The 23,034-nt window shown below is 37.2% G+C and overlaps 1 protein-coding gene across 1 annotated transcript in view; it reads right to left on the bottom strand.

Annotated features, from left to right (window-relative positions):
- LOC107701139 (FRAS1-related extracellular matrix protein 2-like) overlaps positions 1-18,455 on the bottom strand; it is a 58,124-nt gene extending 39,669 nt beyond the window's left edge. Inside the window, exons 1-3 of the mRNA XM_016503086.1 lie at positions 13,303-18,455; positions 11,152-11,241; positions 1,180-1,326 (exon numbers count right to left, since the gene is read on the bottom strand). Coding sequence (XP_016358572.1) covers positions 1,180-1,326; positions 11,152-11,241; positions 13,303-18,301 — 5,236 coding nt within the window. The 5' untranslated portion in view covers positions 18,302-18,455. The remainder of the gene's footprint in view (positions 1-1,179; positions 1,327-11,151; positions 11,242-13,302) is intronic.
- Positions 18,456-23,034: the final 4,579 nt, after the last annotated feature.

Genomic DNA, 23,034 nt, shown 5'->3' with positions numbered 1-23,034 from the left:
TGTTTCCCCCTGACGCATTCATGGTAATTACTTTTGCCGATGCTTTGGCAAGCTTAAGCCTATTGCTTGCATTTGAATGCAGAACTCTTCAGCTGCACTGACGGCACGCATGCTGCTACTGCTGGACACTAAACACCGTCGAGCCGCTCTTACAGTCACGGTAGCATGGTCTCCTGTTGTTTTCCACCAGCGCGGCAATCTTTTTTCATCACTAATTGATGGATGTCTAAAATATAAAAATAAGGAGAGCCTAAAACAGGCCCGAGGCCCTGCCTGCGTCTGAACTATGACGTGAAAACTGTCCCGAAGCCCAGCCCGAGGGGCGTAAAAAAGTCGGGGCCCGTCGGGCCTGGGCTGAAATGCAGGGCTCTAGCTCTGATCTAGCACACAGAAAACGATTTGACTGAAAATTTATCAGAAGAGATGAAAGAAAGATAGTAGTCATCTGTGCAATTCGGAAAAAGAGGCGGCTTTTCTGCATTAGCTATGTTTATTGTATTGCTGACATAATATGTAAATGATATGCGTGCGGCCCGCGAGACTTGCACTTGGACCATAGTGCAGCCCGGTGGAAAAAAAGGTTGAGAACCACTGGTCTAGATCCTCATTATTTATACCCCATATCCCGCTTTTCATTCTGACCCTCTTCCTTCTCATCTCTCTTGTTGCCTTCTACTCTCCAGTTTTTCACATTCTCTCTTTTTAACCTCAACATCCCTTCAAGCCAACACACACCACAAATCCAAAGTAGCGTGAACAAAGACCCTTGTTTTCTTGAATACTGACCACATGTGGGGCTGTGCTGAGCGCGGTGCAGGGAAAGATAAGCAGGTGTACGCTCAAAAAAAGTGTTCAGACTGTTCTACGGATGTCAGAGAGAGAGCGAGGGCTTTCATCTCAGACACAAAGAAGCCAAAACCACTTAGAAAAACATCTCTAACAACTCCCCGTTGATAAGCTTAAGTAATAACAGCTCCCACTGTGAACACAGACGCTACTGAATGCTAATGATTCCCAGTTAACGCCTGTACTGGTGACTTCTCGACAAGTTTAATCAATTCTGGATAATAGTTTGGTTTTTTTCAGCAATAAATAGGAGATGGCGAATGGAAAATGTGTGAAAAAGTATTATGCTGGCAGAAAATCGAATAAAGAATGATCCAGTGCTCTGATACTCACCAACAAAAGATGTTTCTCCCAGGAAACCTCTACGTCTGAGGATCACCTCGAGAACTTTCTCCTGCTCATCCACCACATAGTTTGGTTTCTCCAGAAAAATCCAAGCCCAGTTCAGATGAAACTGCTGTTTTTTCAGTTTGTTCCCTCCTGAAAACAACAATTAAAATGTATACACTCTTAACGGCATTATGAAATTAAACAGAGCGCTGCAGTAACAATGTATTTTTGTCGGCCAACCCGGAAGTTTGCATTACCCTGCTTCCCTGCAATAGGATTTTTCTACTGGCTTTTGGATTATTGCAGAAAATAAGTTCTGTGAACAACAAAAGTTTATGATTCTAACACATTTTGTTCATCATGATAATTATTACAAATGAACAAAACGTTCATGAATTTTAAAGCTTAAATACAATTGCCAGAAGTAAAAAGCTAAACCATGGTTGCATGACTTCGTCACCACCAACTCTTTCAGTCTGTATCTAAATGCAACAAATTGGAAAGTTTGAGTTAGAATAGTTTTCAAGAGCGCATGTATAAACACAACGAGGCTGTAAAAGCGGACCAGCGAGTAGCTTTCCTGTTTGGTGTGATGATGTTTAATGGCCCAGACAACCTCTGTAGTCCCATTTAGACACTAGTTAGCTTAAAAAAAAAGACATATTACTATTTTATGTCGTTGAATAAAACATGAAAATATATAGCTTGTGTTAACCACTGACCTCATTTCAGGCATTCAACCAAAAACCCATTCAGTTCGGGACGACGGAACCTGAAGTTAAAAAATGCGAACTCGTCTCCAGTTATAGGATTCATTCCTGCAGCACTCTATCAAATATTTGTTTAAATATTTAAAAATATTCATGGGGTGGAAATGTGTAAAACTTTAGGTCATTACAATTCTGCAGAGTTCTGCATACACGTGTTCTTACTAATACATTATGAAAATGATCCTCATATAATCGACTCAGAGGGGATTAATTAGTGATCATTTACATCATAATGTACATACCACCAGCTGTTTACTTGAGGGGTTTATGGGAAATAACTCTCTCATAATCCTACATCTTACATGTAAATTTCCCCTTTTGGGAAAACTTACCTTATCAGGTTTTATAGCATAAAAACAGCACAATTAACTAGTTTATGTTACAAGGATCCAGCATTTTTAATATCACTTACAGTATCTCTATACTTATGTACTCGAACAAGAGTGCCTCAGCACCCGTCATTTACCCATGCAAACTAAAAATAAAGGTTTGTTTGTATAGCAAAAGAATGTAGTTCAGTGCAGAACAGACATAATGAAATATATATATATATATCTTGTGTACGCTGATAACATGATACTGAATGATTACGATGGTAATGATTATCCCAACCGAACCAAGCTTACAGAGACGCTTTCAAAGGCAGTCTACACCTCTAACAGATCAAACAATGAGGGAATATCCAAAAGAGTATGGACTTCATGCATTACGAAGCCTACAATTAAATCTTTGGCAAATGTCTGTGTGAATGTATCCCATTTCGTGCACACATACCTATAGACCAACTCCATCTCTAATCTATATTCATGCCATGTAGTGGAGTCTGCCCAGATATTGATAACCCACTTCACGTGCACGCAAAACATCAGAGACAAATTCCCAATTTCTCAACAAGATCGACCATGTATATTCATGACTCGTTTCACTTGATTTCCTCGAGCTAACCCCGGGCTCCTAATAACCCACTCTCTAACCTAGCCTGATAGATGTCATGATTTGGAGAAAATTTAAATGTTGTCAAAGCCACTGTATTTCTAACTCTATATTAGCCTGTAATGATGTACGGTTGCTAAGTGATAACTGTTTGGCAGGTGATATGCAGCGTATACAACTCCAGAGAATAAAGGAGAATAAACCATTTCCCATGTTAAAGTGATTATATTTGACATTTCACAAAGATTATCAGCATAAGCCACATGGTTCGTTAAATTATCATGGTGGTCCACATAATTAATAGTACATCAGGAGGACTTATAGACTCTTATTTCTACTCAAAATATAGATGTGGATTGCAGGTAAATTGTAAAAGGAATCTGTATTAATATAAATATAATAAAAACATTTATAAAGTTACATAATAATATATATTTTTTAAAGTAAATACAAAATATAAAGAAATCAGAAAGGCTACAGCCACATATGTAAAAACAAAGATACTACTAATATTCACATATTAACAGTGGGCAATATTTGATTTGATTTATTGTTTTATTATAGCACTGTGAGTGAACATAAGCAAGCTAAAAGCATTTCTCCCGTTATTTCTGCAGTCAATGGTGGGTATTAATGCCGCGCATTATCCAAGCAGCAATGACACTTTTTCTTTTATCTTGTCAGGTTGTATCAATTTAAGAAAGAAGTGATAGATTGGGTGTGGTTAAAATGTCACCAAAATCCATTTGCGAGTAAAGAAAAAGCTCTCCGCTCAAGGACTCCACTATTCTGTTCTCAGGGCGTTCATTCAGGTCAATGAGCCGAGCAAACACAACACCATCAGTTATCACAAAGACAAACAAAATCAAGTGGAATTTTACATTTTCTAAAGAACATCAGTGGTGTTTGTCTGTGAAAAACATATCACAATGCTAAGTGTAATGCTAATTGCCATCGTTAAATAAGAAACAGGTAATCTGCATTATCTGAAAAACCCTGAAAATAAATTCTATATTTACCCAAAATGGATGTTAATAACTCATGAGGTCTATCAAAAAAAAAAAAAATAAATAAAAATAAAAAAATAAATCACATCCTTGTCTGTAGCATAAAGGAGTTTAATATTTGGGGGTTATGAAAAAGGTTAACCAAGTATGAAAAATAGTAATATTGATTCTTGCCTAAGAAAAGGCCACTGAAAATGAAGTAAACAAAGGATCTAAATTAATGAGAAGAAAATAGAAAACAAGCTATTTAGTCATAAACGTATAGCATCACACATGTGAATTTAAAATTCAGTTGTATTTGTTCTGTTGTCAAGCTGAACAATAACATGCTCTCATTAAGCTTTGCCTCTGAAAAAAAAAAAAGAAAAACCCATACTGACAGTTGCTTTGAAGCCCAGTGGATTTGTCCAAACCCTGATACTGACAGTCTCCATAAAGCTTCTCACACAAAAAGCCCCTAATGAATTTATTAAACAGTAGCATTTCAGAGCCGGATAGTTCAGACAGAGTTTCCTAGATAGACATGACAACACAACAGCTGACATTCACTCAGAATAACTCATTAAAAGCTAATCAGTGTCTGGTGCATGAGAAGCTTTACTCTATCCAGCAACTTTGAAGAACTTCTTAACAGCATCTAAAAATAGAACTCCCAAATAATTCATCAGATAGATTCCCAATCCTCCTGAGTGACTGGATAAAGTCTAACAGAAGTCAAATGAAGATGACCCCTGAGGGTACATACAAACTACTATAGTGATTCATGAGGGTCTTATACTATCAGGGCTGGAAAATAAATCTCAATATGAGAATGAGAATGAATGAGAAGAGTAGAGTATTAAGTGCCATTAAGCACAATGCCTTCTTTTTATTAATTCAACAAACCCTCATGAGCGCCACACTCCCAAAACTTAGTTAAAAACATGTTTCTATATTGGTTTCCTAACCTTTAGTTTATGGAACCAACCTGTGAATTGAAATAATTGAATTAGAACTAGAAAATTCTAAAAATTAATATGACCATTTAAAATAATACAAGATATTTGGTAGTCAATATTACATATGAATTCACTTTTTTCTGTAACATACACTACAGTTCAAAAGTTTGGGGTCAATAAGATTTTTTTTTATTTTTTGAAAAAAGTCTCATGCTTACCAAGACTGCGTTTATTTGATAAAAAAATACAGCATTATTGTGAAATATTATTACAATTCAAAATAACTGTTTTCTATTTGAATATATTTTGAAATGTACTTTATTTCTGTGATGGCAAAGCTGAATTTTCAGCAACCATCATTCAAATCATTCTTAATCTGATTTAGTGCTCAACAAACATTTCTTACTATTATCAATGCTGAAAACAACTGGGCTGCATTTTGTGCTGCTTAATATCAATAAGAATTTTTTTCCGAATTCTTTGATGAATAGAAAGTTCAAAAGAACAGCATTTATTTGGAATAGAAATCATATCAATGTTAAAGTCTTTATTGTAACTTTTGACCAATTTGAAGCATACTTGCTAAATTATACATATTAATTTAGTTAAAATAAATTTTTTTAATTAAATAGTACTACTAACCCAAACCATAAAAAACAGTATATAGTGTATATTTACAAATATTGAGTAAAAAAAAAACTAAAATGGCCTTTTGTTAAAACTAATGTTAAAACTTATGGATAAGCATGATAACAGTTGTGTCAGTTTATGCCTTCCCATAGGTTTCCCTGAAAAAGCACCATTGATGCTAGATCAAAAACGTCAAGAACAGAATCTCATTAAGGCTGTTTTTCATGTTTCAAAGTGAGAACTGGTGACAGGTGCTTCTCAAAGAGCAGAAAATGAAGAAAAAAAGCACATCACAACATAACTATCATCTAGATTAATCACCAACACTGCATTCTAATGGATGTGTAGCTCAAACTGTGCATGAGCCAAAAAAATAATTGTAAAAAATAGCAGCTTGTTGGTCCTTTCATGGTTCCTCTATAGCCTCTCCTCATCTAGCTCAATGGGCTCTTGGCTTCAGCCACAAAGTCTTGGCTATCTGCTTTACTGCTTTCCATTTGGATTGAAAAATCTAAGCTAGTCTAGCAGAACTTGGAAACATTCAACAAGGACATGTAGTCAAGCAATTAAGACAATTCAGATTATCCAGGCTGCTCAGATTTAAACAAGAGGCACACAACCTCACAAAACACAGGAAATTATCTTCAACGAAGGTCACGACTTGCCTGGAATGGATGCCCTCAATTACTCTCTTCTGTGCCTCTGTCTTCGCCAGTGACCTGCATAACCTTATTTAGAAGAACGCTGTTTCAAGAACAATGTTCAAAGACTGTCAGCAGACCGATGGAAGACAGCAGTCGCAAACCTCTCATTGGTCCATCACCTGTCCACTCGATCGGCGGCATTAGTGTTGTCAAAAGACCCGGTATTTCGGTACCAAGTCGGTAGTAACATCTTACAGTGAGTGAACAATATATTTTTTTAAAACATTCATTAATGTTTGTGAATGTTATTTAATACAAACACTTGATCATTCATGTTTGTTCATTGTGCATTAAATAATTTTAACAGCTTGAACGTTTAAATGAACCCTAAGAAGAATAATTGCCATATAATTATTGTTTATTGTTAGGTCATGTTATCTAACAAATAAAATCTTATTGTAAAGTGTTTTTAATACTACAGTTTCCATCTATTTGATATACACTTAATATTTGCAATCTTATCTAAATTTATTATAAAAGCTGAGGTTTGTTATTTACTGAAAAGTTATATTTTAGCTGGTGTCAATGATCTTATGTTGCATTTGGTCAGACTCAGCCCATTGCTTTACTTAAGTATATTATATTTTTCTTTTACAGCTGCAGACTGAGGAAGATCCTGAAACACACCAGCAAACCCTAAAACAGACAACAGTTTACAGATGTTTTTCAGTGGCAGCAGAACTATGACTAAACTTTTGGGTGAAACTTGTTTACTTTTTTCTTACTTTTATTACTTGTGGGAAAACTTGAAACAATTTTAAATAAGTATAAAGAATGGCATTGGTTTTGTACATTTAATTTTTGTTTAACGTTATTAATAAAAATGTTGTTCAATTAGCATGTTTTTGTGTTTTGCTTTGGTACCGAAATTGGTACCGAGAACCGTGGATTTTCACTGGTATCGGTACCGAATACTGAAATTTTGGTACCGTGACAACACTAAGCGGCATTCCAAAATGTTTAACCAGGAATACCTGCAGGTGTGGTCTTGTCATTCGAAACAGTCAGCCATTCAGGTCTAAGGTTAATCCAGAAATCCACATCTGAACTGACCCTAAATACCTGCGCAACCCCCTAAACCAAACAATCCTTTGATTTAGTTTGAAGAGACAAAGCTTTCAGAGGAAATTCAATGCTAGCTCTTGATAATCCACAAGTGAATACACAATCTTATGTCTATAGCCAACAATGAGAAACAGAGCTACAAAAACGTCCTATTTCAATGCTATTTCTGGTTAATTTGATATGGAAGAAAAAAATAAACAGCACAAGCATATGGTTATCTACATCCACACTAAGATTAGCATTGTTCTGTATTGTTCATACAGCGCCCTGGATCCTGTTCAACAAATCCCCTGCAAAAAAAACCTTCACAATACAAGGTATACACCGGGGAAAACAGAACCAGCAATGAGATTTTTTTAAACCCAGACACAATAGAGCTTTAGGAACAGCCTAAAAAGCGGTGAACAGTCTGCAAAATAGCTTTCCAGGAAACAAAAATGGGTTAAAATGGCATAAAATAAGCTCCATTTTGGTTCCCAACCTGATGTCAATGGTCAGGTCTGTTGTACATAGAAACAGTACATAGAAAATTGTTTTTTTAAGTACATTTGCTTTAGAGCGAACACTGGTATAAGTACACATCAATAAACTTAAAAAAAAAAAAATCCCTCAGTCTCACAGCAAAAAATAAAAAATGATGCATCACGTAAAGCTTCGCTCTGTTCTTTGTAGCCTCTGTGCGTCCCTGCAGTCTTTCCTGTCATATTTCTATCTCTGCCTCTGAGGCCTGATTGCAGAGAGAGGTGTAGAGGATTCAGAATAAGTGCTACCCGTCATGACCTTTTGCAAAGGAAGTGTAACTGATAAATCTGTCCTCTTTTACTCGTTAAGTTTGGGAGCAGCAAGTTGCAAAACAGTTCAAATGGAGAACAGCATTTATTACTGTCAGTCAGAGGGTGTTTATGTGGCAAAAAAAAAAAAAAGTTTAAAACGATATAAGCTCTGTTCTCAAAGCTAGTGAGCCACCTCACTGACTACATACAGTAGGCAACCCCCCTCTAAGGCAGAATCCTAGCTGTTCTTGAACATCGTAAATGTATTGTGTACAAAATCGCCCCCTATACCATTATATAGTGCACTATTTGAGGGGAAAGTAATTTATAATGGTGTATAAAAGCACTTCCAGCATGTCTGAATTTGTTTACTTGTTTCAATTCACTCCTTTAAGTGCACTATATTAGTGGAGTAATGTAGGGAATAGTGGATGAGGGTATAGGATGCACTTTCTAGGTATTAAAAGACGAATAATATGTTTATTAATGTGTTTTGGTATTGAATTAAATGAAAAAAATTATTTTATTTTATTACTTTTTTCATGGAGCTTGTTGCAGTGCGTTATGGGAATACCTTTTCCAAAAGGGATACATGCTAAAAAAAGGTTTCGTAAGGTACGTTCATACTGTACTGACAACAATTTGTCATGCCGACAAAACTTGTTTTGGCATGACAAAAACTTTGTTTATTTTCAATGAAAGTTGGTGATTTCAGTTTTTCTGGTTTAGAAACCAACAGCCCAGTGACTCGTTGACCTCCATCAATTGAATCGCTGTCTGTGTGAATGAGGTTTTGGGAGGCAGAATAATGAATTTGTCTACATTTTGGAACATCTTTAGCATCGGGAGCGCTCCTTTGATGCCTTACAATGTTGTCTCCAGAGGCAGCTTGCTAGGATTTGGAACAGAGCAAAAGAGACAGAGGCAAAGATAAACAAAAACTAGATAATCTAGGCCAAACTCTGATGGGCAGTTTACAGACTAAAATAAAGCTAGCATTCAGCCTTAGCCTTAGCAACAAAAATATGTCTGAATTATAAATTAAGAAAAGGTACATGCAGAAATATCTTCAGAAAGCCACAATCTTGTTTTAAACTCAAATAGTCCTCTAACTGCATGTGGAAAACATGATAATAGTTCATTAGTTCTTTGCATTGAAAAACAGCCTCATCATCATTATAGGGAATGCAAGGAAAGAACATTTTGGAAAACAAAACAATTAATTAAACCCCTCTGGAATACTACTTGTACTAAATATGCATGTCACAGTCTAACAGAGTGTGTTAAATAAATAAATGCAGCTGTTTAACAAATTGGCTGTAAAATGGAGTTTGTGATGTTGGCTGTGGTTGTCAGGCTTTTTGTCAGACAAGCACAAACTAAGATAGTCTAATTAGCTCAGCTTCTTCAGGCATAATGTGGCAAAGTGTTTGCAATCACTGAATTTCATGCTGAAGCTGTACATTACTGCACAAATGTGGGGAAAAAGGGGTCCTAGGAGAAAGCCTTGAGGCACCTCATGATAATAACAGCTCAGCTGAGCCCTTTTGTGTTTGCACACTACATCTGTAAAATGAGATGAGAAAGACACAGATAGTCCCTTACTGCGTGAGGTCTTTCCAATAAAATAAATGCCTCGATCAACAATGGAGTGAAATTATCCACAGGAATGCAAAGAAACAAAACCGGTAATGACCCACTGGGCTCAGGGGTCAGACACCAACAAAGCTGCATACCAACGAGTTCTTACTCCTCAGTCTTTCCTGCCTGAATTGAGAGATGACTGACAGAGGAACAAACGCTCCCAAAGGGGGAGGGAGGTAAGAGAAAAAAAGTGAAGGGAACAAATAGGAACATAAACCAAAAATTATTCTAAAAACTGGTCCTGTCAACTGAATGTGTACATTTTGTGATAAAAAATAAATAAATGATAGTATTCATAAAAATTATTTTTAAATATTTAAAAAATATAATAATAATAATAAACACAAAATTAATTAGCATATTGTGCAATTAATTTATTTAAAACTGTTAATCGGTTACTATCCCGATTTAATTATTAATATGCCACTGCATGATCCTTTCAAACAGTTAATGCCTCTTGACTTGAAGGTGCTAAGCGGACTGTAATGGTTATCTTGTTTCATGCCGCAACAGATTATTTCATGACACAACTGGTGATTTTGAGCGCGAGAGACATGAAGCCATAATACAGCAGTTGAACCAGCTGTTTTCCTATAGAGCTTGTATTTTCCCAACTCTTTCCAATGCCAAAGACCCTCTAATATTCAAAGTAATTGTAAGCCTGACAAGGGCTGCAGCTTACACTCATGGCTACAGGCTCTAATTATGTGTCATCTTGCCTCTAGTTTTATATAGCAAACAGCCCTTTGTGTTTCATGTATGCAGACCCTTCAATCCACAATGTCCCTTTCTGAGGCACTAACACAGGCAATCCACATAGGCACTCCTGCAGTGTGCTTTGTAGTGTGCATATCACACATATTTGGCTTTCCAAATAAAACACAAATCATCACTAATCGCAAGTCTTTAGCCGCAAGCTTTTCCAGCAACAGTGATGATCGTCACGTTCAACCTAATTTATACATGATTATCTATGCTCCACCAGATTTAATCCTACCCTGTTGAAATATGTTATTAGGGTCATTCTACCCCACACTAACTCGCTTAAGTTTTCTTTGATGTACTAAAAAGTCATTCTTTTTTTTTTTTTGCAGTCAAAGGTAGCACAGCATGTAATAAGCTGCACACACTGACAGTTCACCTACTATGGAAAGTAAAAGCCTAATTAAATGCTACATGTCTAAATGTATCCCTCTCTGGTCTAAGGGTTTACAATTAAACATCTAAGGCTATTTCATATGCAATGACACCTAAAATCAGAGGACATTATATCATTCATGAATTCAAATGATTTGTACTGTATTACTCATTTACATTTAAATGTATTCATTAAGCAGACGCTTTTATCCAAAGTGACTTACAACTGAGATTCTTATTATTCTTCACTTTATATGGCTAAATATGTTAATGAATAATCGTAAACACAATCAAAACCCATTAAAAGCCTGAAAATTGGCACATTTAATTTTCTTGTAAAAATCAATGCCTTTTTTTATGTTTTTAGGACTTACCATTGTCCTCCACGGTGAAACTGAAGACATCACTGGTGGCATTGTTCTCGTCCTTCAGGATATAGCAGATCTTAAGATCATCTATGTCAGCTGAGGACACACACAAACACAAAACTGTAACATCAAACTGCACAATGCAATTTATTATTCATTCAGAAGAATCTATATCTCAAAACAAGCTATGATAATCATTTTTTATGATGATCTACAAACCCTAGAGTGAAACGCTCAAAGATCAAATTGTTCTATAATCCGCTCAACTTGCAAATATGTCCATTATTATTCAAAGAGCATGCTTGGTTTTGCAAAATAACATCTGTGAATAAAAGGCTTTTTATGTTTTAATAAATCCAGGTGAGAATTTTCACAAAAGCAGCAGGGAGTGAGTCACAAAACAATAAGCAAAACAGGTGACAAGCTGTTACATAATGACAGGTGAGAACAAGAATTTTAAACAGACTCAGTCTCCCCTACATCTGGTCTGTCCCATCTCTCAAATTAGACCCCTTAACCACATCTGCACTGATACACAGTGGTTAGGTTACGGTGTACCATGATCAACCTGGCTCTCTCTTCCCCTTGCTCTGACCCACTTCTTTAAATTATTGATATCAGAGGAAGAAGCCTCATAAAAATGTAAACCTGTGATTCTTTATGCATGGATGAAACCGGTTTTCATATTGAAAATAAAATGTCTTCTTTCTTCGCAAGCACACACTCTCATCGTAAAATATTTAGCAAATGCCAAAGAGCAAGCGGTAGCAGAATATGGGAAAAGGACAAAGTAAATAAAGAGAAGTGAGTGTCCCTTCTGCTTCACTGCTCATACTGATGAGGTCAAGTCAGGTTTGCCAGGTCTCTCTCTCTCTCTCACTTCTGCCTCTTCCAATGTCTGAGACACATTTCAGACTAAGTTAGCTTGACACGGATTTCACATCTTCTCACTATGGCTCTCATGTTTGAAGGAGAGCATTTATGCTTTAGAAGTCATGAACCTATGCTGGTACTATAAGGATGTGCAAAAGGATATCTTTTTAAAATCAAAAAGCCAGACTAGTTTATTTTTAAAAAATATATTCCTTTTTGCTCATTTGCATAGAGTTTGATAGTTTAGGAGGCTAACCTGTTAGCATTATGCTAAGCAAATTATCAGCCTGATTGGTCAGCAAATAAACAGAAAACTAACAGAATTCCTTAAATTCTTTAAAACTTTTAAAAAGTTTCTTAAAATTATATACTATGAATCTATATTTATATTAATCATTTAAGCTGTTTAATTTAATGTGAAATGTAATATATTTTAAAATATTTATTAATTTATGTTTATTGATGGTTGAGAAAAATTTATATAAAAAGTGATATTGAAGGACCAGTATCAGTTGTTTACTGTTTTAACCAACAAGAGAAATTAATACCTGTTTACATACCATTTGCAAAATCTTCAAGATCTTTAATTTAAATTTTAAAAATACCCTAATGAAATGTATCTATATAAAATTATAATTTTATATAAATTAAATTTATTATATAAAAATTTATAATTTTTCTTAAAAAAAAAAACTAAACTTCTTACAGATACTGCAAAGAATTAAACAAATGATAAATCAAAGAATCCTATTGGGTATTTAAATAGCCAGTTAAAGTTTGAGTTTGCAATGGATGGTACTACCTGTTTGTCTGAGCAATGGCGCATAAGCCCAAAACTCATGCCGCTGTTACAACCCAGTCAAGATGCTCAAAAAAAAAAAAAAAAAAAAACGATATTGCAGGTCTGTCCGTTATGGCTAGCAGCAGAAAAATTACACCCTTACTCTTTTTAAAATGTGGTTTGCCTGTAACCATTAACTCCTTTCTCACTACAGGGAAGTTAGAAAGAAAAAGTATGAAAACTTAATAATTGAAAGGAGATGTGTGAACGCTCTAGTTGTCTCATCAAGAATTTAAGCCGAAGGCTAAAAGACAGACACATCAACCTGACCTGAACATGACGGGTACATAGCATTTCTTACAGAGACAATTCTTACATGTGTATCTTCAAATGATGGTTCTACAGAGCATTAAACTGCACAGTTCTAGCACAATGAATGGAAAAAGCATTTCACAGGAACCAATCATAGGTGGTAAGAAAATTTGGTGCTCATAATACATTACCTTGTGTGAAGATGTTGATTGAGTCATTCCCTCTGTCCAGGCTAATCAGGTACCCATGCTCTGGCTGTGCAGTGATATGAAAAACCAAAGCCTCAGGGCTGCTGTCTCTGTCCACCACCTTCAGGACTTTGCTTGTGATCTGATAACCTAAGTGACTTGCGGACAAGACCTTTAAAGTCGCTGCTCCTTTGTTAACCACAATCTGAGGCACACCGTTGTCCACTGACACAATGGTAATCTTCAAGGTCTGAGGTCTTTGGGTCTCAAAAATGGTATCAGGGAAAACAAAAACATCTGAATGGGTGCCATCAGTGACTGCAAAAGAAAAGCTGTCCTTGTCCGACTCTGTGCCATCATGCTTGTAGCTGATCATATTCTCATTCAGGTCCTGCATTGTGAACGAAGTCACCTGTCGACTGTTGTTGAAGAGCAGCTTGCCATGAATGGGTAGTTGGGTGACTGTAAACTTGAGAAGGTGCTCAGCTGTGTCTTGGTCCTCAACGGACAACTCAAAGGGCGTAATGAGTTTGGTCTGTCCCTCGGTCACTAGAAAGTCATGAATGGTCAGTACCGGCTTTTTATTGTCAACATCAACAATTGAAACACAGAATGTGCGGAACACAGGGTTGTAGCCATCGGTCACCTCAAACTCAAAGCTGTCCATCTTGACTTCATCATCGGCAGTATGAATGTAGTAGATCTTGCTCCCGGCCAGCTGTAATTGGGTAAAGAACACAATAGGCATGCCTGGTGTATCTGTGCTTTCCAAATGCCCTCTCACCGGGGCTCTTGTGATGGTGAAGACTAAGTTCTCATCAGGGCTGTTGAGATCACTAGTGCGGAGGAGGTTCGTTGTGAGTGTCACTTTGCCACCTTCTTTAAGAGACACCCCTTTACTGATGACATCAGGAAACACCATGTCAATGCTGCCCACGTTAATATAGAAGTATCTGTCAATTAGAGGATTGATGCCATCTGTTACATCAAACTTTACAAGGTCTCGAATGCCTTCCTGTCCATTGTGAGTGTACAAAATGAGACCCTTGTTCACCTCGTTTTGTGTAAAGTTCATGCCAACTGTTATGTTCTCTAGAGACCTAGCAGATCTTTTCTCCACATAACCTGCTGGTTTTCTATGAAGGAAGCCCTGACTGGGGCCGTAGCGAATAATGAATGTAAGTGATTCATCATCTGAGTCCAGATCAGTAGCTTTTAGTACTTTACTGTTTATCTGCTTTGTCTCACCAATTTCGATTTCAAGCCCATCGTTAATGGCAAGCCTTGGTGTTTCATCATCCACAGGGATAATCATGATCATGATGGTGGCCTCAGCTGAATGTTTCCCATCTGTAAGAAGAACGTCAAACTTGTCTTCAGTGGTTTCAGAATCATCATGTTCATAAATTATGCTAGAAGCTTCCTTGATTTGTTCCACGGTGAAATTTGTGATTGGGACAGAGCCACTAGCAAGCTGATTGAGGATGAACCCATGATTTGGGGGTTTGGTGATGATAAACGTCAACTCTTCTGCAGGAACATCAGCGTCGACTCCATTCAAGAGCGGTGAGTCAATGATAACATTCATGCCCTCCATTACAACAAACTCTCGCATAAAGATCTCCGGTTTTTCATCGTTGGTGGGAATAATTATAATTGGAAAGAACTGTCTCTCTGAGAGATTCACACCATCTGAACATCTAAACGTGAACCTGTCCTCCACTGGCTCAACTCCTTTATGTATGCTTTGGACATAGTGAATATGACCATCATTCACATCTCTAATAGTAAAAGCACTTACTGCCATTCCCGACCTTGACTTTTCAGAGCCTGGTGCTGGAGAGACGTTCTCCACATATCCTGATGTGGGCTGAACAATGATGGTGCACAGAATGTCCTCAATTGGTGTGTCTGCATCCTCAACCCTTATCTGATGCCTACCGATTGTGTTTTTATTCCCTTCAAAGACGGTAAAGGTAGGGCCAACTGTGACCACTGGAGTCTGGTTATCTACAGGCAGAACGGTGACATGAACACGGACTCCGTTTACTTGGTTACCCCCTACATTCCACTCACCAGACATGTCAGAGAGGGTCAGGCTGAAAAAGTCTTCTATCGAAGTGAGACCAATCTCACCACTGGTGTGAGCATACACAACTAGGCCACTGATGATATCAGCTTGGGTGAATCTGCTTGAGGAAAGACCACTCACCAGAATTTCTCCAAACTTAGGGGCTTCTTCTACAATGAATGTCAACCTCAGGTCATCAGTGTCCTCATCTTTTCCCTGGATAACACTGGCGGTAATTTCTGTAGCACCATTTTCCAGGACGTCCAAGCGAGAGCCAAAGGTGCCCTTTGTGAGCCTGAGCATTGGTGTCTCATCATCAATAAGCTTTACTGCTACCTTCACAGTGATTGTTACAACATGAACACCATCACTAACATCCAATTTAAAATAGTCACTTGTCATTTCATCCCCATTGTGGATATATGATACTTTTCCATCAGAGATATCCTTCAAGTTGAAACTACTTCCTTTTTTTAAGTCAGTAAATGTATGCTGAACATGGCCGTGCTTTGGAGTTTGACTTAGCGTGAATGAAATTCGCTTACTGTCAGTGTCAAGGTCATTTGCGTCAAGTTCGGCACTCGTGATGACATGCAACCCTCTTTCAAGGACTGTGAATCCAGTATTCGTTATCTGTGGGGGTTTGTTGTTCACAGGTTCCAGAAAAATTGTAAAAACTCCATTAGCACTGTTTCCAGCATTGTCCTCTACTGTGAAATGGAACTGCACCACATGTGGTGTGATGCCAAGCTCAAGGTCTGGTGGGCTGTAGGAAATCTTATGATGGTTAATTTGTGCTTGGGTAAATTCGGTTACGTCAGTATCTGGGCTGTCAGTCAAAACAATAGACCCAAATTTAATGGGATTATTCTCATCAGTGTCAGTTGGCGGTTGAGTTATTGTATATTTCAGGTCACGGTCCTCTGAGTCCAAGTCAGTATAACGAAGAACATTCTTGTTAAAATCAGTCAGCTGGTACTCATGTACTGTCATCTGCAAAGTAGTGCCTGGGAACAGCATGGGTGGAATATCATCGACAGGTAAAATTTTAATAATAAATGAATTCTCGCCAGATTGGTTGGGAGGATCGGCATCATCTTGTACTTTAAAAATGAACTGATCAGTAACCGTCTCTGTGATGTGTGGACCTGTATGCCTATAGAACAGCTTTTCATCTGTGATATCTTTCTGGAGCCACTGTGTCACTACTTTCTCATACACACCATCTTCTGCATTAAATTTCCAGGACGACGGGTCCTCGGGTGCTTCAGATTGCCTCACCACAACCTCGCCAATAGCAGAAAATGGAGGCTCGATTGTAAATTGAATGGTGGAATCTTCAGAGTCGATGTCTGCTGCACTGAGCATGAGCTGTGAGATGGGCACCATCTGATTTTTGAATAAAATCAGACCAGTGTTTGCATTTATGATGGGCGGCTCATCATCTGTGGGTACAATTGTGATGGGGAACAAAAACTCAACTTCATTCTTGCCATCTGACATTCTGAATATGATATTATCACTGTATGTGTCACTGCCATCATGCTGGTATACCACAATGCCGACCTCCAGATCAGCCGGTGTAAAATACTTCCTGTTGGTGCCCAGAACAGTTAAGTGACCGTGACGCAGTCCATCAACCACCGTTATCCTCACACTGTCCAGGTTGTCTTCATCACTTATTTCTAAATTGTTCTGAGTAAACAAAGACCTAGACTGGCCTTCATATAATAGCTGGCCGGTATTCTTAGTGACTACTGGCGCTAATGTATTCATGGGCTTCACAACAATCATGAAAGCGAAAGGATCTGAAATGCCACCATCTGTGTCTATGACCTCAAACTCTATTTGAAAGATCCTCTCTGTATCTGAGTCCAAAGAGGGAGGTTTGTATGCTATTTTCAGATCTTTAAGATCCCTTTGATAAAAGGATGTGATAGGTAAATTCCTATCATCTGTACTCACAATATAGCCCTCCTCAAAGGATAGAGGAGAAGTGATGTTGAAAATGAGATCATCAGGATCAGATTCTGTGTCCTCAGCAGCCAACATATCAGGAGTTAAAGCTGTCATAACAAACTGATCAACTTCCATCATCATCATAGCCACAAAACTCGGTCTGGGGGGAGTGTTTTCTTCGCCCTCTTTTATCCGAATCATCACATGGAAAAACTCTTGTTTCAGTAAATTATTTTCTTTGCTCCGTAGCTCCACAACTATTGGGATGTAATCCTTATTAGGGGACTTGTGGGTAGACGTGTGCTCATAGCGGATATCTGATTTGAGAAACAGGTCACAGTCCATCATTTTTTCCAGTTTGCTCTCATCAACAACTTTACCATATTTAGGAAAAGCACTGCTGGCAGCCAGTGATGTTACCTCACATTGTTCTGAATCTTTATCATAGGTGAAGTCTAAAACCTTTCTGCCGATAGGATTACTAGTACCACGCAGTTTATCAACAATAAGGGGCATGTTGTTAGTGACAATCTCCAATTGTGTGAAAACAACCTCCACCTCTAGCATAAAGGGAATGATAATAGTTTCAGTCTGAGTGTCATAACTGAGTTGCAGCTTCACCCTGTCACCCGCAGTACTCCTGGAACCGAAATGAGAGTATCTTACATCGTTAGGACCAAATTCACACGGGAACTTTTTAGGAGACACATGTCCCGGTCTCTGAGGCAGCGGATCATTATCCAGAACGGTAATACTGCACCTGTCTCCCGGCTGAACTTCAATGACCAAATCGTTGATCGGATCGATGTAAACAGATCTCCCGAAAGGCACGTGTATACCGTTGTTTGCCACCAGTATCGCGTCCTCGGAGAGTTCTGGCGTGTACGCGTACGACAATCCGTGTGTTTCTACTCCTCGCGCTGAACTACCTGTCAGTGAAAGCAAGAGAATGAGAAATCCGTGAAGTTCCATGCTGAACGCGCAATGCACACAGCCACAGGAGGTTCTTGGGTAATTGAAATATCCAAATGGAGCTCAATGGGGTTTTCCGCTCTTTATGCTTTACATCCACGAGGGGAGAGGAGACAAATACAGAAAGTTCAGAAATCCCACACGCGCACCAGGATGCTCGTGCGACATTCCCACAGACTCAGCGCAAGCTCAGTTTTAACTTGTGCGTGGATGGCAGCAGGAGGACACGCCCACAGCCTCATTCTATTGGACGGATAGTTGCATTCCCATGTTCGCAGGTGATTTTCTCAAAGGATTTGACTCTCTTCTTTAGTTGTTTTGTTAATCTGGCACATCTGGATACAGTTGTAACTCTCTACATTTCTTGAATTAAAAATGCATAGAATGATGTATTCCGTATGTTCTCAGTAAAGCTATCTCATGAAACAAAAACAACTGAATTTAAGTTGTAAAAGTCGTTTCCCCCTTGTATGTCCAGCATTTCTAAAGTTGCAATGCATTTGAATTTAAACTTGTGCCTATTTTATCTCTAGGTTGTTGATTTAGCTCTTAAAGAGCAGGAACATAAAACAACATTAACTTATTGCTTTTCCATCTTAAATTTAGTATGTAGCTCAAACGGTAACGCTAAAGTTAAGGGTTCGATTCCCAGGGAATGCAAGAAGTGATCATTTATGACCATTAGGTAAAAAGTATGCCAAATATATAAAAGTGAATAACATTTAACTTAAAGCCAGATGAAGATGATGAGTTGATGCGAGAGTTTTTATACTAGGTCTCTTGACCTGCCCCAGGGACCCTTTTTAATATTTAACTTAGAAATTTGGCCCACTCACTCATGGTTCCTCCCTCCAGCCTCTCAAATATCGGTAACCCCCAGGATACAGAAACTATTTAAGAGTTAATATGAACATCACATACTCACACTGTCACTGGGAGCCATAAAAGACTTGATCTTATCTTAGCTATGAGGTCGGGGCAACGCTATGCAATAAAAATTGTATGACTGAATTGAAGTATTGAATATTTAAAATATGTAATGAACATTAGCTCATTAAAGTGTCAGGAGATTAAAGACTGTTCTTGAGTTCAGCTGATGAATATATTTTAGTAAAATGGATGTAACCCATTTTAAAATTTTTCCTGACAGCTAAAAGAATTAGTATCATATGAGGATTTAAACTATACTGCAATATTTATAAATATTAATGATTTAATATGTAATATTCAATAAAAATGATATGTGCTCTTATGTGGGATACAGTAGGTTAATATTGTCCCATTTAGGAGGGCAGGGCAATAACTTCATGACTATTTGACTATTTAATTACTATTAAATGTATTAATTTAAATTAATTTAAAAGTATGATCAGGTCTTTTTACTGTAAACATTTAAATGGTATTATTACTGTAAGGATTTTTTCCCCTAATACTAAATATGGAGTGTACATCTGTATTGTGTGTGATCTCTGAGAAAAGAAGGAAAATGTTTACAAATAAATAAATAAAAAACAAACATATGTTTTGCCTCTTCTCTACAGTTAGAGATTTTTTTGGGCGTGACACTTTGGACAATGGTTACTTCTTGGTTAAAAAAATGCATAAGGGAGAAGACAGGAGAGAGTCTTCTGACGTTTGTTTGGGACACATATGTTTTATGATTACAGTATGAAAGACTACAGTCAGTGTTTTCACGTGTGCACTCTGAGAGGCAAAGAGCTCTCTGTTTCCCACAAACCTTCAACCCTGTAATCAATCATCTGTTCAGACACCATAAAAACTTCTGATGGCTCGAATGAGATAGAGTCTTGGTATTTTCTCTCCCCATCTCAGTTTTTCAATTTAATTTTTTGTCTGAATGTAACCCTGGGAAAATACATCCACTTTATTGGTGGCGGAAGACAGAATCAATCAGACCTCTAATCTCTGTGATCAAGAATATAACAAACTTTGTCCAAAGGGACCAAAAGTACCTTGAAAAGTCTGCAGTGTGGCAAAAGTGGGGCAAAATTGCACTGAAAAACAAAGAAAAGAAACAAAAATGTGCCAGTGTTTAAACTGATGTTTGAATTATAAGCATATTTAGGTAATACAAATGATGCAATCATGGCTTGAGCTATCCAATGATATAATGTACACAACAATAAGTAGCAAAAACATTTATTTATTTGATATCCTAAAATGTTTTAACAGTGCATTTAATTTTTATACAGACATGACAGCATTGGAATACATGTGGAAAAAAAGGCAGCCCACTCATATTAAAGTTCACAGCTGCTGAACGCCCATTCCCAGGTTCCTTCTGTTCTCCTGTGGTGACAGTCTGTCATCTTACATGTCTGCAGACCGAGAAGTGTTCAGAATTACAATGGCAAATAGTACATATATAGCAGGAGAAAATACAACCCAATTTTAAAAATACCTGTCAGACAGTCTCACTGAATGAGTCATCAATCAAAACCATTTTAAAACTGGACATTAGAGCTGCACTTTGTCAGCAATTTCTCTCAAAGTAAATTTGTGATATTAACCATGTGATATTCTTGTGCAGATGATCAAATTCTCTTTAACCATGCTGGATAGCATGCTCATCGGGTTCTTCACAAACTTTATATCTTGCATACTGTAGTAGCACACAGGTAAGAATATTAAAAACACAGGTTACCCATAATGCTTCTGGTAACTGAAAGAAAAGATATGTGGAACACTGTCTTGGTACTAGACATACAATATCAAAATATTTTCTAGGTTTTGTCCCCCCCAATGGATCTGGAAGAAGCTACATCACAGTTAAAAATACCTCTAAAGTTTAAGGTGCATCTGTAGTTTCCACCTTACAAACTAATAAAGCATCATCTAAGGGATTTGTGAGAAAGTATTAGAACTTTACAATGTATTTTCTGAAAGGTCGCTTGTTCCTCTTGAGTACTGTTGCCATTTCTGTCACAGGTGCTTGAAGGGAAGGGAAATATTCTCAAGTAAGTATTCGGTATTGTCTAAAAGTTTGTTTAATATTATGTTTTCCAGCTACTCTCACTCTAAAGACTTGAGAATGGTGGGGAGGTGTTACTCACCGTTAGAGCTTTAACTTCAAATAAATTAGAATGTGTTTTGGAGCTAAATAACAACTGCTCTGCTGATGCCGCTGGGCTTGAGTCAGACGAGACATGCATTTGCTCTGAGGTGAAACAGCTGCCATTTTCAGCTGTCAGCATCCAACAATACATATACATAGCCATATAAATGTACATTTTTGCCACATATGGAAAAGCATGTCTTGGTAAATCATAACTATGATATAAAAGTCTTACTTTTGACATAAAATTGAAATTGTGAGATTGTGAGAATAAAAAGGTGAATTTTATAAGCTAAAAATCTATAATTATGAGATGCAAAGTCATAATTATGAAACAGGTTGAAATTACAAGATAAAAAGTCACACTTCTGAGATGCTAGGTCATAGCATATTTTATGGTAGACCATTTCCGCCACGTATGAAAAAGAAAAAAAAACATGCTTTTGTAAATCATAATTTTGACATAAAAGACATAATTATGACATAAAAGTCTAAATTATGAGAAAAAAGTAATAATTATGACATAAGTTGAAATTGCAAGATAAAAAGGTCATACTTATGAGATGCTAGGTCATAATTAGCATATTTAACATCATACATACTTTTTATGGAAGACCATTTCAGCCACAGGAAAAAAAAAATCATGCTTTTGTAACATACTTTTAAGTCAAAATTATGACAAAAAGTTATGAGACACAAAGTCATAATCATAAAAACGTCATGGGACAAAAAGTCAAAATTGTGGGATAAAAAGACATATATAGGCCTTTATATGATTGTCTGCTTCTTCTCATCTTCAATGAAATGTCAAAAGGGTCACTTAATTTTAAGCATATTTTCACAAAATTGTATGATTGAATTCCTTTGTGTAGGCTACATTTTCTTTAAATAATTTGTTTGCTGAATAAATAAGAACAATTTAATGGAAGCTAATAGAACACTATATGGAGAAATACTGCGAAACTCTAGAAGTTACTGCAGAAGGTTTACATTTTTGGGAGGAAATCTATGCAGATATTCCATACACATCATTGACATTTTAGGCTAATTCTCTATTAGTGCTGCTGGTGGAAGTGAAGGGAGGGGTAATTAATAAATTGTTACCCTTTTTTGTAAATGTCACACTCCGTGGTAAATATTTATATATCTTTTTCAGACATGCCAGAACAACCCTCATTAGTGCCTCATTTGCACTTTACTCTCTATATTGCACTCTGTAACTACGTGCACGAGCGCTTGTTAACTGACTGACAGCATTATTTCAACGACCACTGTCAAAGTTCAAGGACAAACTACCATCTCGAACCCTTTCTGGTCACTGTTAAATGGTAAGTTTCATATTTAATAATATACAGTCAAAAAGCACATATGAGTCAGTGAGGTATAATATAGTCTATGTTGGCAGCCAGCGGTGTCACCTGCTGCTATCACCAAGGCTAATTTTCAAAAGTATCCTGCAGGAGAGAGAAAACTCTCATACTACTGCCTGTTTGAGAGATTAATTGAGTGTTACATACAGGGTTCTGATTGTAGGGGTTGAGAAGCATAGCTCCATTCCAGTTATAATTAGGCATCATTACAGCTTTTATGGCAAATGTCCAAAATCCTAGCGCAATAAGGTTGATAATCCAGAAGAGGGCACTGCTGTATCATTCCA

This window comes from Sinocyclocheilus anshuiensis, unplaced genomic scaffold (assembly GCF_001515605.1).
Source record: "Sinocyclocheilus anshuiensis isolate Anshui unplaced genomic scaffold, SAMN03320099.WGS_v1.1 scaffold907, whole genome shotgun sequence".
In the NCBI taxonomy this organism is placed as follows: domain Eukaryota; kingdom Metazoa; phylum Chordata; class Actinopteri; order Cypriniformes; family Cyprinidae; genus Sinocyclocheilus; species Sinocyclocheilus anshuiensis.
Note: the sequence above shows the minus strand (reverse complement) of the source record. Positions and strands in the feature narration are given on the sequence as shown.